The following is a 13,153-nucleotide window of genomic DNA, read 5'->3' as shown; positions in this document are numbered from 1 at the left end:
TGATTGCTTTAAAGCACAGGTGTTAAACACCGTTCCTTGAGGGCCACAGCTCTGCACAGTTTAGGTCCAACCCTAATTGAAAACACCTGATCAAACTAATTGAGTCCTTCAGGTTTGTTTGAAAGCTACAGGGAAGTGTGTTGGAGCAGGAATAGAACTAAACTGTGCAGGGCTGCGGCCCTATGGGAACTGAGTTTGACACCCATGATGTAAAGCAAGCAAATTTACAGCATTGAATCTAATAGAAAATGGAGCCAGTGTTGTTTACAAAAAAATAACAAAACCGTTTTCATTTGAAATGGTCACATGATTTTGTTGTTCGATTTTGCTTAAAGTATATCTGTGCTTATAGTATAGACTTATGGTGCATTCTGAAGTGGACTGCTTAACAATAAAGTGTAATTAGTTTTCTCAACAAACAATTGTAGCATGACACAAGTCAGTTAATTAAAAATGCTTTTAATTAAATTAATCAGTGAACTTTACCTCCATTTTATGTGCAATAGAAACTATTTAAAGTACATATACACTGTAAAACCCAAAACGTTAAGGTAACTCAAATCATTTGAGGAAACCGATTGCAACAAACAATTTAAGTTCTAATTCTAATGAGTTCTGTAAACTTAATCCATTTGAGTAAATGAAGCAATTTGAGCACACTAAACCCCAATAAATGAAGAGAGCTCAAACTAACTGAGTACTGTGAAACCCAATAAGTTAAGGCAACTCAGACCGTTTGAGGAAATCGATTGCAACAAACTATTTGAGTTAAACTAATCTATATGAGTACTGTGAACTTCATTTAAGTATTGAGATATTTAATTAACTCATTACGTTCAACACTGAGTTTAAACTCTTCAAATGAGTTGAATTAAGTTTCAGTAAGCTGAGTTGACTACACTCATTTCATTTGATGAAGTTGACTGTTGGGTTTTACAGTGTAAGAACGTGGACAAATCCTACTTAAGCAAGTTATTCAGACATGCACTAAAACACTTTTAGGCCCAGTTTCACAAACAGGACTTAGATTAAGCCGGGACTAGGTCTTAGTTAAATTAGGCTATTTAAGTCACATTTATAAAAATGGCCTTGGATATATATATTACTGGTGTGTACCTGGGAACAAAAAATGACACTGACATATTTTAAAACATCTCACCGCAAGGTTTTTTGAGTTGAGACAGCTCAAACATGCAATTTAATCTTGAATAGCCTTAAACCTTGTTTGTGAAACTGGGGGTTAGTGTTTAATTAAATGTCGGTCGCATGCACACAAGTGTCTGTATTCAGTTTGCACTTTTTGAACATTCAGTTTCTTGTTGGCTTAGTCCCTTTATTAATCCGGGGTTGCCACAGCGGATGCCCTTCCAGCCGCAACCCATCTCTGGGAAACATCCACACACACTCATTCACACACACACACACACACACTCACACTACGGACAATTTAGCTTACCCAATTCACCTGTACCGCATGTCTTTGGACTGTGGGGGAAACCGGAGCACCCAGAGGAAACCCATGCGAACGCAGGGAGAACATGCAAACTCCACACAGAAACTCCAACTGAGCCGAGGCTCGAACCAGCGACCTTCTTGCTGTGAGGCGGCAGCACTACCTACTGCGCCACTGTGTTGCCCTATTTTTGAACATAATTAATGTATAATTTACATGTACTAGTTTTTCATGAAGGTTAGTGGAGGATTGCTATTAATATTAATTTCTGCTATAATCTAGGTGGACTGTACCGCCAATTCCAAAGTGTGCGGTAAATATGGTGTAAGCGGATACCCAACCCTGAAGATTTTCAGAGACGGTGAGGACTCTGGAGGCTATGATGGTCCCAGGACTGCAGGTATGTTCTTATTTCAAAAGCGCATGAAACAGAACTTAAGATTGTCCTTTTTTTCAGCTATTGTGACCTATATACATTTCAATTGGTCCTCATTCTGGGAAAAAAAGGAGGTGGTGCATGACTTTGTTGTTTGAGAACTGATAGGATTGTTGAAAGATGGGTGTTGCTAACAAAATGAAGGAAGATTGATGTATGGATGAATTCAGAACAAAAAGGAGACGCCTACTGATGCGCTTGCCCTAAAGGCATTTTATGTGACCAGGAAGTGAAGAAAGTCACTTTGAAAGGGCGGGGGGAAGGTTGTTATTTGATTAAATTTTGATAAGTCTAAATAATTAATAATGCAGTGTTTATAACTGCTACAGTATATGCATTTAAGAAGTGAAAACTATACTATAATGGGAAGATAAATAATACAATAGCATTGATCTCCTAAATGTCAATAAAAGTTTTTAGATGGGAGTTTGACAGTTGCTGAGACAAACTTTTACTTGGGAAGAGAGTCAAGTCTTCAGCTAACACTGGAAAGCCATTTGCGCCATTTGCATTTACTTTAAATTACTTGCGTCAGAACACAGAAACGAGACCAGGGGTCCGTTCTCGTATGTGGATTACTCAGTTAGCTGGATTTGATTATCGACGATTTGACATGATCCAGGATAGTTTCGTTCTTCAAAACTGGTCCGAGATTTGTTGTCATAGCAACAGTTCTGGTAGCTCAAACCTCGTCGGGAGCAGGTTCATATCATACAAAAAGGATTAAATCGGGTCAGTCATAATACTGAAAGGTAATACTGAAAGTATTTACTTCTGATATTTTCTTACAGTAGTAGTTATATACACTTGGGAAAATAGTAAATATTTAAGATATATATATATATATATATATATATATATATATATATATATATATATATATATACCTAGTGGTGCAATGAAAAAACTTATTGAAATGAACTTTTTGGATCGCTTTAATACAATACGTGTATGATAATGCACAATATGTGACTTTTTTTTAAAGCAATAATACATTTATGTAGTCATAATTATGTTTTGACAGCTAATATGCCAGTGATTTGATGCTTCATAAAAGTTGCAGATGCCTTTACCAATATCAAAATGCTTTTGTAAACATCCCGTTATTCTTTACACCAATAAAAAAAAATGTGCTACAATAATACTACTTTAATAAAGAAAATGCGCTCTAACTGTAAAACTAAATAAATTGCTTTAGACACATGAAAGGGCCAAGCATGCAGCCCACAACAAGGTGTAAAGTTATTGCGTATCATATTTAACAAACCGTTTCCTATGAATTTTATGTAACTTAGCTCGCATGGATAATTGAATATTAATCAGATGATGTCATTACGCATTACGTCATGAGGCAATCGTTTCATTGCTGATCATGATTTTGACGATCGATAGATCAGTCCTTCACAACACGCAGCGATCTCCAGACATTTTAATCTGATTCACGACCTTGTTTGAAGAACCAAATTAGCCAGAGATCAGTTATCAAGATGAACAGATCCAGGATCTGCCAAATCATCTTAGATCATTTAAGCGAGGTACGAAGAACGGACCCCAGGATGGGTTGATCTTGTTTCCATCTACTGCGTCAGTATGATTGTCAAGTATGCAAACAGCGATTGGTTAATTGGGAGGACTGGGCTCTCTAAGAGAGGTTTATTTAATTGCCTTATTCAAATAAATTTTAAAAATAAAAATCTTGCCACAATCAAATTAAGTTTTTAAATATAAATATAATTTTAAATGATTTTAATACAATTTGGTGTAAAACCTATAAACTTATTAAAAGCTTATTGTGGTCAAACGTGTTCTAAACGTTTTCTTTTCGAGGTGGATTGCTGGCAGCAGCCATTTTAGGTTACTCTGTGGATTTTGATTGTTTAGTAGTGAATAAGTCTCCTCTCCCTGGTTAAGATGCTAGTTTTAGCACTAAAATGTCTTGTACAACTTAAGGACTGACATGACCCTATTTTCTTTTCTTCATTACTCTAACAGATGGAATTGTTAGCCATCTGAAAAAGCAGGCTGGTCCAGCTTCGGTGGAACTCAAAAATGAAGCTGATTTTGAGAAGTACATTGGAGATCGTGATGCTAGTGTTGTGGGTGAGGACTTCATTTTAGACCTCAGTATTGCTTTTCCATCAGCACTCTTTCTGTATTTGATTTAATGGTAATCTGTGTGTTCAGGCTTCTTCGCTGACGGAGGAAGTGCCGCTCAGGGAGAGTTTCTGAAGGCAGCCAGTGCTTTGAGAGAGTCCTACCGCTTCGCCCACACTAACAATGAGGATCTGTTAAAGAAACATGGCATTGATGGAGAGTATGTAGCTTTTATTTGTGTTAAAGTGATATTCGTTGTAGTTTTGAGCAGAAATTTAACTTTGTATTGTTTATTTTCTTAATTTTGCAGAGGTATTATTTTGTTCCGGTCACCGCAACTGAGCAACAAATTTGAAGACAGCAGCGTGTTGTTCACAGAAGACAAATTCACAAGCGCAAAGATCAAGAAGTTCATTCAGGACAACATGTACGTTTCAACTTTATGCAATGTTAAAATGACTCAATTTATAGTTCTGTCATCATTTACTCACTCTCAATTGATGCAAACCATTAAAAAATTATGTTAACAACAAAGGACGATGCTGGAAAGAAGCAGCCATTAGCCCCTTTCACACATACAGACCTTTCCGGAAAATTACCGGCAATTTTCTGGAAAGGTATGTATGTGTGAACAGGACCTTTTTGAAATACCGGTAAATTCGTTCTGGCTATTTTTCGAAAAGAGAAGTTGTAACATTACCGGTAATTTGTCGCATTGCTGCGCTGTGTGAATGCAGAAGGAAGATTGCCGGAAACGGCGCGTGTACGTCTAGAACGTGCTGACGTGAGACGTCTGCTTTAGCCAATCAGAACAGTCAGACGCATTCACCTCCACATGGTTTATAAAAATAAAATCCTTTGAATATTTTTCCAGACACATTTAGCTGCTAGAAGTTAGTCAGATAACATTTATATGTTCATCTTAATGCCAACCGTGTAAATAATTATCGATAAGATGCTTATGATAAGCCGTTGTTTGTTTACCTTCAAGCTCTGCTTCCTTCAGTTGCTCGGCATGGCGCGTGTCCTCGTGAGCGCCAGCACACACACATATCATGTACATCTCGACATGCGAAAGTGTTTCTCTGTATGTTTTTATCGAAGTTGTTCTCATTACTTATCCATCCACAGAGTTTGTAATGTAGTCAAATGATTACAAATACAAGCCCAGCCGTTTAGAGCTCGTTTCTGGTTAATGATGTCAGAATTTACCAGTGTTTTTTTAATGAATGTGTGAATGGTAGTGATGGGAAGTTCGGATCATTTTACTGACTTGGATCTTTGAGTCTCGTTCATCGAGATGAACAAATCTTTTTTTGAGTCATTTCGTTCATTTGGTTCAATTTGCCAAAATATTATTAAGATGTTACGAATTGCTTCCAAACACATCTACAACTAGCCGAAAAGGTTGATCACACGACAAATAAGTCATAAATAGAATAGTATAAGGAGGAGAAAATAATAAATCAATGTTTACCAGTGCTCATGTCAATCGTTCGTTCACGTTACGCTGACAGTCACATATAATGTTAACCATTGTACACAGTCTGAGTCAATAGGAGGCATGATAATTAGTTCACCTTTCAATTCAATTCTTTTTCCGGCTTTAAACGCATATGATTGGCCCGTGAGGAACGAGTGACTCAGACCCGATAGATGACTCTAGATGAATGGATCAATTCTTTTTCCGGCTCTAAACGCATATGATTGGCTTCTGGCTTTCCGCGATGAACAACTCAAAAGACTTGAAATGAAAGATACCACTTGCACAAATGTGCGAACGCGCGGATGAACGAATCACTCCCTGAGATGACTCGTACTTCCTGAGTCATATTGAAGATTCGTTTAAAATGAACGAATCGTTCATAAACGACCCATCACTTTTCCGTAAAAATTCCGTAACGTCTGCGTCTGTGTCAACAGCGCTTTTTTGAACTTACTTGTAAAGTTGTTCCGGTAATTTTCTGGATATTTACCGATATCACTGTGTGAAAGGGGCTATTAACTTTGATTTTGAATGTATTGACATTTTTTTTTTTTTTCATTTTAACTATGGATGTCCGTGCTGCTTTTGTCAAACATTCTTCAGAATATCTTGTTTTGTGTTAAACAGAAACTCTGTTTTGAACACTTGAGTGTAAGTAAATGATGAGGAGTTACAGATGACTTTATTGAGCTAACACTATAAAATCAGCATGTATTCTGATGTAAAATTTGGAGGTCAGATAATCTGGTAATATCAACGTTTTTTTTTCACCATCTGCTAGTTTTGGCATCTGTGCCCACATGACTGAGGACAACAAAGACCAGCTGAAAGGCAAAGACTTGTTAGTGGCCTACTATGATGTGGATTATGAGAAGAACCCCAAGGGCTCGAACTACTGGAGGAATAGGTAAAACCTGGTTTTGTCGAATGTTTCCTCAGGTCCTGTTTTCACCTGCTATTAAGGTGCATACAAATGTGTCATTTGTGACTGTTTAGCTGTTTTCCACTACCATGCTAATTTGGGTCAGTCAGCACAGATATGGCTTCATTTTCCACTGTGGTGCTGATAAATGAGCTCTCTGGAATGTAATACAAATGCGTCAGTCGGTGCCTTGATAATGCAAGTGTATTGTAAATGATAACATTGATGATGATAATAGGGCATTTCGTTTTTAGGCCTTTTTGTTTTTGCACTTCTGCTTAGCCAGCTATGGAGAAACTGTTAGCCAGGCAACCGACAATGTGGAAACATCACACTCAGAATGGCAGGCTAGCTCAAGCTCCATTGAAGATACTGGGGTAAAATAAATGCACAAAGACATGGCGGGGAAAAATGTCGTTTAAGGCAGTGCTTCTTGTACAATCTGAGACCCACTTTACATCGGATATCGCTCAGCCAGTGGAGATCGCTGATTTTTAAAGAAACCAGATCTTAAACGCGTCGATTTTGCAATGGCATACAGTTCACCAGAAGCGCTTAACCCAGGATACTGGCAAATTAAAAGTCCTATTAGCATACTTCGGCATATATATCCTATAAGATCACATGTTTGCAAGCTCAGTGTTTCTTTACAAAGTGACATCGCCACCTTATGGCCTGGTATAAATCATACAGCATTTTTAGTCGCAACTAAAATTGATCAGTGGTGAAAAGAGTACTGACAAATCATACTCGAGTAGAAGTACCATTACTTGCCCAAAATTGCAAGTAGAGTAAAAGTATCAGTTGTAAATATTACTCAAAGTAGGAGTAAAAAGTAGCCCTTTTAAAAGTACTCCAGAGTAGCGAGTAATACTTTAAAACTTGATGCGTTTACATGCAGTTTGTCCAGGTATGTGTAAACGTAACATTCTGTAGTGCATTTGGTAATCTTCCTGATTTTAATCCTTCATTTGTGTGTTCTTTCCTTCATTCCTTCCTCCCTTTATTCTTTTTTTTTTGTTTCCTTTATTTGGTTCTTTGTTCCTTTATTCATTCGATCATTCCTTCGTTGAATCTTTTCATTCATTTAGTCGTTTCTTCCTTCATTAGTTCAGTCCTTCCTTCCTTTGTTTGGTACTTTCTTCCATTCTTCATTTATTCCATTTAGTGATTTGTTTATGGCTGTTTGGCGATTTTTAGTCATCATACAGTAAACCTCCTTCATTTTCTCATCAGTAGTTCATAAACAATCTCTGGGTCATTGGGTGTAAAGATTTTGGACATCATCTTGGACATTTTTAATGCTCCAAAAGGTTTGCTGCATTTATAAAGCGTCCATGTCTTGAGGTTGTGTTGGTATGATACGAATTTACTTTCTATGTGCGATTTGATTGGACAGGAATCACAGGACTGAATCACAGAACTGATGTTTCTACTCTGAATTAATGGTTGACTGCAGGTTGAAGGATAATAGGGGAGTAAAAGTAGTGATACAGCACTTTAAATGTACTCAAGGAAAAGTAGAAGTACACATTATTGTTAAAACTACTCAGTAAATTATAATTTCTGAGAAAAAACTGCTCAATTGCAGTAATTGGAGTATTTCTAATTTGTTACTTTACACCACTGAAATTTATTATTTTTACTGTCAATGTCCATTGTTAGTAAAATGTTGTTGTCCTACCTTAATATTATGGTGCTTTCACACCTGCTTTATTTAGTTCGATTGAATCGCACGAGTTCGTTGTCCCTTTTGGTGCGGTTTGTTTGGGCAGGTGAGTATGCAGCAATCGTACTCGAGTGCAGACCAAATAAACTTACCGAGACCTACTTGAAGAAGTGGTCTAGGTAAGCTTTCTTACGAACCCTGGAGCGGTTCGTTTGTGGTGAGAATATGATCAGTACTAAAACAGGTCCAATCGCAAAAAGTACTGCGCCTTTTGGACTAATCCAGCTGCAGTAGGCCGATGCGCTGTGCATTATGGGATATGGAGGAAAAATATTTGTTGACAGCGCTTTACCAACAGAGAGAGAGAGAGAGGGAAAACATCACCTGATGGATCGTTGGTAATATTTCCGCAAGATGACCATGTTGCAGTTTAGTTAAATTAATTCACGCCTCTGTGACGAGTGATGCATTAAACAATGTTTTCCAGCTTGGTCGTGCTTCACTCTCGAAATGTATAGTTTGTCTAAAGCAGGCATACAATCAGTCAGCGCAGTCGTCCCTCCATAGTAAAAAGCCACATTTTGTGTCTGCCGGTTTAGTTTACTTGCGGCAGTTCATTGGCATTTTCCCGCACATGAATTCTAACCAATCAACAAGCAGTTTAGAAAATATGTTTAACAACATCTGGCCAATGAGAGATGTGGATTTTGTCAGATGACTGCATTTTGGTTTGTTTCAACTGGTTCAGACCAAAGCCAGCAGTGTGGTGTGAAAACGACCCAAAGACAGCAGAAAATGCAACAATGTATCACTTATTGCCCTTGGTCCGGACCAAACGATGCAAACTACAGATGTGAAAGCACCCTTTGATCCAAATGGAAAACTGATTACAACTATTCATACAAACAGTTTTAAAGCACTGCTACTAATTCTTGTTTGGCTCTAAATGTTAGCAAAATCATTATTTGTGTTTATTAATATTTCTGATTGAAGAGGAAGTGTTTAGATTGTCATCTGATGTGTTGGTGTGTGTTTCACCAGGGTAATGAAAGTGGCCAAGGGTTTCCTGGATCAGGGGAAGAAACTGAGTTTCGCTGTGGCCAATAAGAACCGCTTCAGCCATGATGTGTCTGAACTGGGTCTGGACGGCAGCAGTGGAGAACTTCCTCTCGTTGGCATTCGAACAGCCAAAGGAGACAAATACGTCATGAAGGAGGAGTTCTCGTAAGTCTTTTTATTTACTGCCTAGAGCAAGGTCTTCTGTTGGGTGGGGAAAAAAACCCTTCCTTTTTGTTTTTTCAGTCGTGATGGAAAGGCCTTGGAGAGGTTCCTGCAGGATTATTTTGATGGAAACCTGAAGCGTTACCTTAAATCTGAGCCCGTTCCTGAGAACAACGATGGCCCTGTGAAGGTGCGTCAGAGGATTTGAGTTTTTCCATTTTTGATTATAATTGATTCAAATAACGGAAATATTGTACATGGAAAGTGCATCAGTTGTAAATATGGTGTCTACGGTGAAATGAGGGTTTTGTAGAACTTTCACTACATTATTAACAGATTACTGTAACGCAAACTACAACTAGTCATAGATATTTAAATTTGAATGTCTTCAGATGATTATTGCTCTAAATTTGGGATGCTCATTTTGATTAATTTTGATAAACGAAAGCTGAATATTAACCATTAACTGATCAGATTATTATTAAATTAATTTTTTATTTTTTTATTACTTTTAATTGACAAAATTTATAACATTGTGTAGAATGTGAGAATACAAAGAATATCAGGATTTTTTTTTGTAAATTTTTTATTTTTTTTTTACAATTAGCAAAGACAGATAATAACAATAAATAATAATAATAAAATAAAAATACAAAAACAACCCACCCCCCATCCAAACAACGTATAATTGTCACAAATTTTGTCAAAACATGTCTCATTTTGATGTTACGTAAAGAAAGTTGAAATGGTTGATGGTAGTAATAAATAAAAACTGTAATAATCAGAATGACGCACAAATAAATTACATTTACATATGATAAAACATTAAATTAAACAATAACATAAAATAAAGTAAAAACAACAACAAAAACACACTAGCGAAACTAACAATAATTATACGAAATAATTTGTTATTATAATAAAATGCAATCTCGACTTTAATACTGCCCTCACAAGGTCACAGGTAGTTGGTAGATCTGTGGGGGGAAAAAAGGCCCACCGCCACAGCTGAAAAAAAATCCTAGAGGAAACGCTGTATTAATAATTTTTCAAATAGAAAAACGTTGGTTTGTTGGTTATACAATAAATGATCAAAATTCTAGTAAATGTGCTGTGATGGAGAGAACGTTCAGACTCTGACTTGTGAGCTGCTTTTTTCTAAAGCAGCTCACAAGTCAAAGTTTTGTTTTGCTGCATCATTCTCCAGTTGTGCCAGTAAACGGAGGTGTTTATGATGTGGCTCCAGGACAGAGGCTATCAGCATCAGCGCTGGTTTGGCATCAACTCTGTGTCAAACTGACCAGCAATATCCTCCTTTCATTTTGCTTCTTTGGCAAAATACGTCTGTAGGCACGTGTTACCATTCCATGAGTTAACAAATATGTGTTGCACGTTTATGCAGCCAAACTTAAACAATTAGAATTTTTTTTAAACTGATACCATTTATTTGGTTAAACGTAACCTTTCGGTTAACCAGTTATGAGCATCCCTACTCTAAATATACCACTGATGCACATTATATTTGCTCTACTCCAGGGGTCACCAATCTCAGTCCTGGAGGGCCGGTGTCCCCGCAGGGTTTAGCTCCAACTTGTCTCAACACACCTGCCTGGGTGTTTCAAGTATACCTAGTAAGACCTTGATTAGCTAGTTCAGGTGTGTTTGATTAGGGTTGGAGCTTAAATCTGCTGGACACCGGCCCTTTAGGAACAAGTTTGGTGATCCCTACTCTACTCGTGTATCTAATTTTAAAACTTGCCTTTGGTTCCTGCAACTTTTATCTTTATTCCAGGTTCTTGTGGCTGAGAACTTTGACTCGATTGTAAACGATGACAGTAAAGACGTTCTCATCGAGTTTTATGCCCCCTGGTGTGGACACTGCAAGAGCCTGGAGCCCAAATATAAAGAACTGGGAGAGAAGGTGATTTTTACAGCTCCTCGTTGTGTTATTTGCCATGAAATGTTGACAATTATTACAATTGTTTATTTTATATCCATTTCATAGCTTTCCGAAGATCCAAATATCGTCATTGCAAAAATGGATGCCACCGCTAATGATGTCCCCTCTCCGTATGAAGTTAGCGGGTATGTAATGCATCATCACCCCTTCTGTTTGGATTGGTAAAAAACTGCAGTCTCATTTGTGTTTTAATTAACATCAGTGCAGGTTTATTAATACAATTGTATAAAACTGATGAAATATCAATTAGTTAAAGAATTTTTCAATGTTTTAACTTGCTTGAATTATTCCTGTATTTTTAGGTTCCCCACAATCTATTTCTCCCCAGCTGGCCGTAAACAGAATCCAAAGAAATATGAGGTCTGATGATTATTATTATTAGTATTATTATTTTCTAAAATCTCAGCTTCACTCTACAAAAACTTGTAATCAAATCTTGTTTGGCTTTCAGGGAGGTCGTGAAGTGAGCGACTTCATTTCCTACCTGAAGAGAGAGGCCACAAACACAGTGGTCGTTCAAGAGGACAAGAAGAAATCAAAAAAGAAGAAGAGCGAGTTGTAATCAAACGCAGCGCAGCAGCCTGGGAGGAAAATTTCTGCAGGAGTCGTAAATTATATCCCAATCTTTAGTGAAGCAAGTGTCACAATGTCGGCCTGCTGCTCTTGGACGCTGTGGAAGTTTGTGACGGCCAGACTGTGATTTTTAGATATGAGGAAGAAGAGGTACAGATCTGTCAAAATGAGATTTGTTTTTTTATTTTTATTTTTTACTCTACACTGTCTGTACCTTGGAGAGATGCACTTTTGAGACCAATTCTATATTTCTTTCTCGTGGAAAAGGGTAGGGGGATTTGGTGAGTTTTTCTTTTGTACCATTTTTTTTTTTTTTTTTGTATGTTTGGAAGGATTCTGAAATAAAAGGCCCACAAAACCTATAATTGCTGTGTTTCCTCTAGGATTTATTTTTCAGCTGTGGCGATAGGCCTTTTTTTTTTTTTTTTTACACATATCTACCTGTGTCATTGTGAGCGCAGTATTAACGTCGAGATCGCATTTAATTATAGTCTACAGCATGCAGATCTCTTTGCTTGCGCGCCTATTTCCTCTGCTCGTGCACAACTTCTTGCACGCCCCCTCAAATATAAGCCGCTTCGAGAGCGCGCAGATCTTCTTGTGCGCTCTTAAATAAACGCTGCTGAAGTGCGATTTAGTGTGTTTATGTCTCCAGCATTCATTCGATTTGCTAGGAATATTTATGAAAGTCTCTAATAGACCTACAAAGCGTTAATAATGCGTTCCGAAGTAAAGTGAAACGGCTATACGTCGAGTTTGCTGGCCAGTCAGCACGTAACTTTAAAGGGTTAAACAAATGACGCACAGCACTGCTACGGTTACAGAAAAGTTTGCGCTGTTATAATTCACTTGCCTTTTAATACGTTTTGGTGCTATTTTATAAATCGCTCTTAAATAATAAAATGTTTTGAATAAGATCTGTAATGCAGCCGTGGCGGGATGAATTTTGGTGTGGCGCCCCGCCATGGAAGAATGAATGTAGCGGAAACCATGAATTGTGCTTGGTCATCTCAAATTTGAAGGGTTCAAGTGTTCAAGTGCTAAAATCTTATTGTAATTAGAAAAGTACAAAGGCCACTTTTTCTGCCTTAAAACAGATTGGGCGAGCTTAGGAGAGACTTGCCTGATTGTAGTATCCACCCCATCTGGACCATCACCCAGGCTTGCCCACAATCGCCCTTTTTTGTGGATATATATATATATATATATAATTTTTTACTTTTTTTTTTTTTAATAAATGCTTTTTGTTTGCTCCTAGATTATTTTTGCTCAATCTAAACTCAGGTGGTGTAGTCACACACTTAAAAAAAATATCTCCATTACTCTTGGACAGAACAAG

General features: G+C 37.4%; 1 protein-coding gene across 2 annotated transcripts in view; it reads left to right on the top strand.

The window, feature by feature from the left end:
- pdia3 (protein disulfide isomerase family A, member 3) overlaps nt 1-12,179 on the top strand; it is a 14,339-nt gene extending 2,160 nt beyond the window's left edge. The window contains exons 3-13 of one of the 2 annotated variants that reach the window (XM_073941835.1): nt 1,736-1,853; nt 3,882-3,989; nt 4,074-4,203; nt 4,294-4,410; nt 6,251-6,376; nt 9,102-9,284; nt 9,363-9,471; nt 11,074-11,202; nt 11,287-11,366; nt 11,544-11,601; nt 11,693-12,179. In XM_073941835.1, coding sequence (XP_073797936.1) covers nt 1,736-1,853; nt 3,882-3,989; nt 4,074-4,203; nt 4,294-4,410; nt 6,251-6,376; nt 9,102-9,284; nt 9,363-9,471; nt 11,074-11,202; nt 11,287-11,366; nt 11,544-11,601; nt 11,693-11,803 — 1,269 coding nt within the window. In that variant the 3' untranslated portion in view covers nt 11,804-12,179. The remainder of the gene's footprint in view (nt 1-1,735; nt 1,854-3,881; nt 3,990-4,073; nt 4,204-4,293; nt 4,411-6,250; nt 6,377-9,101; nt 9,285-9,362; nt 9,472-11,073; nt 11,203-11,286; nt 11,367-11,543; nt 11,602-11,692) is intronic. The other variant, NM_001199737.1, reaches the window with a different exon arrangement.
- The last annotated feature ends 974 nt before the right edge of the window (nt 12,180-13,153 follow it).

The sequence above is a fragment of the Danio rerio genome, chromosome 25, assembly GCF_049306965.1.
Source record: "Danio rerio strain Tuebingen ecotype United States chromosome 25, GRCz12tu, whole genome shotgun sequence".
Taxonomy (NCBI): domain Eukaryota; kingdom Metazoa; phylum Chordata; class Actinopteri; order Cypriniformes; family Danionidae; genus Danio; species Danio rerio.
Note: the sequence above shows the minus strand (reverse complement) of the source record. Positions and strands in the feature narration are given on the sequence as shown.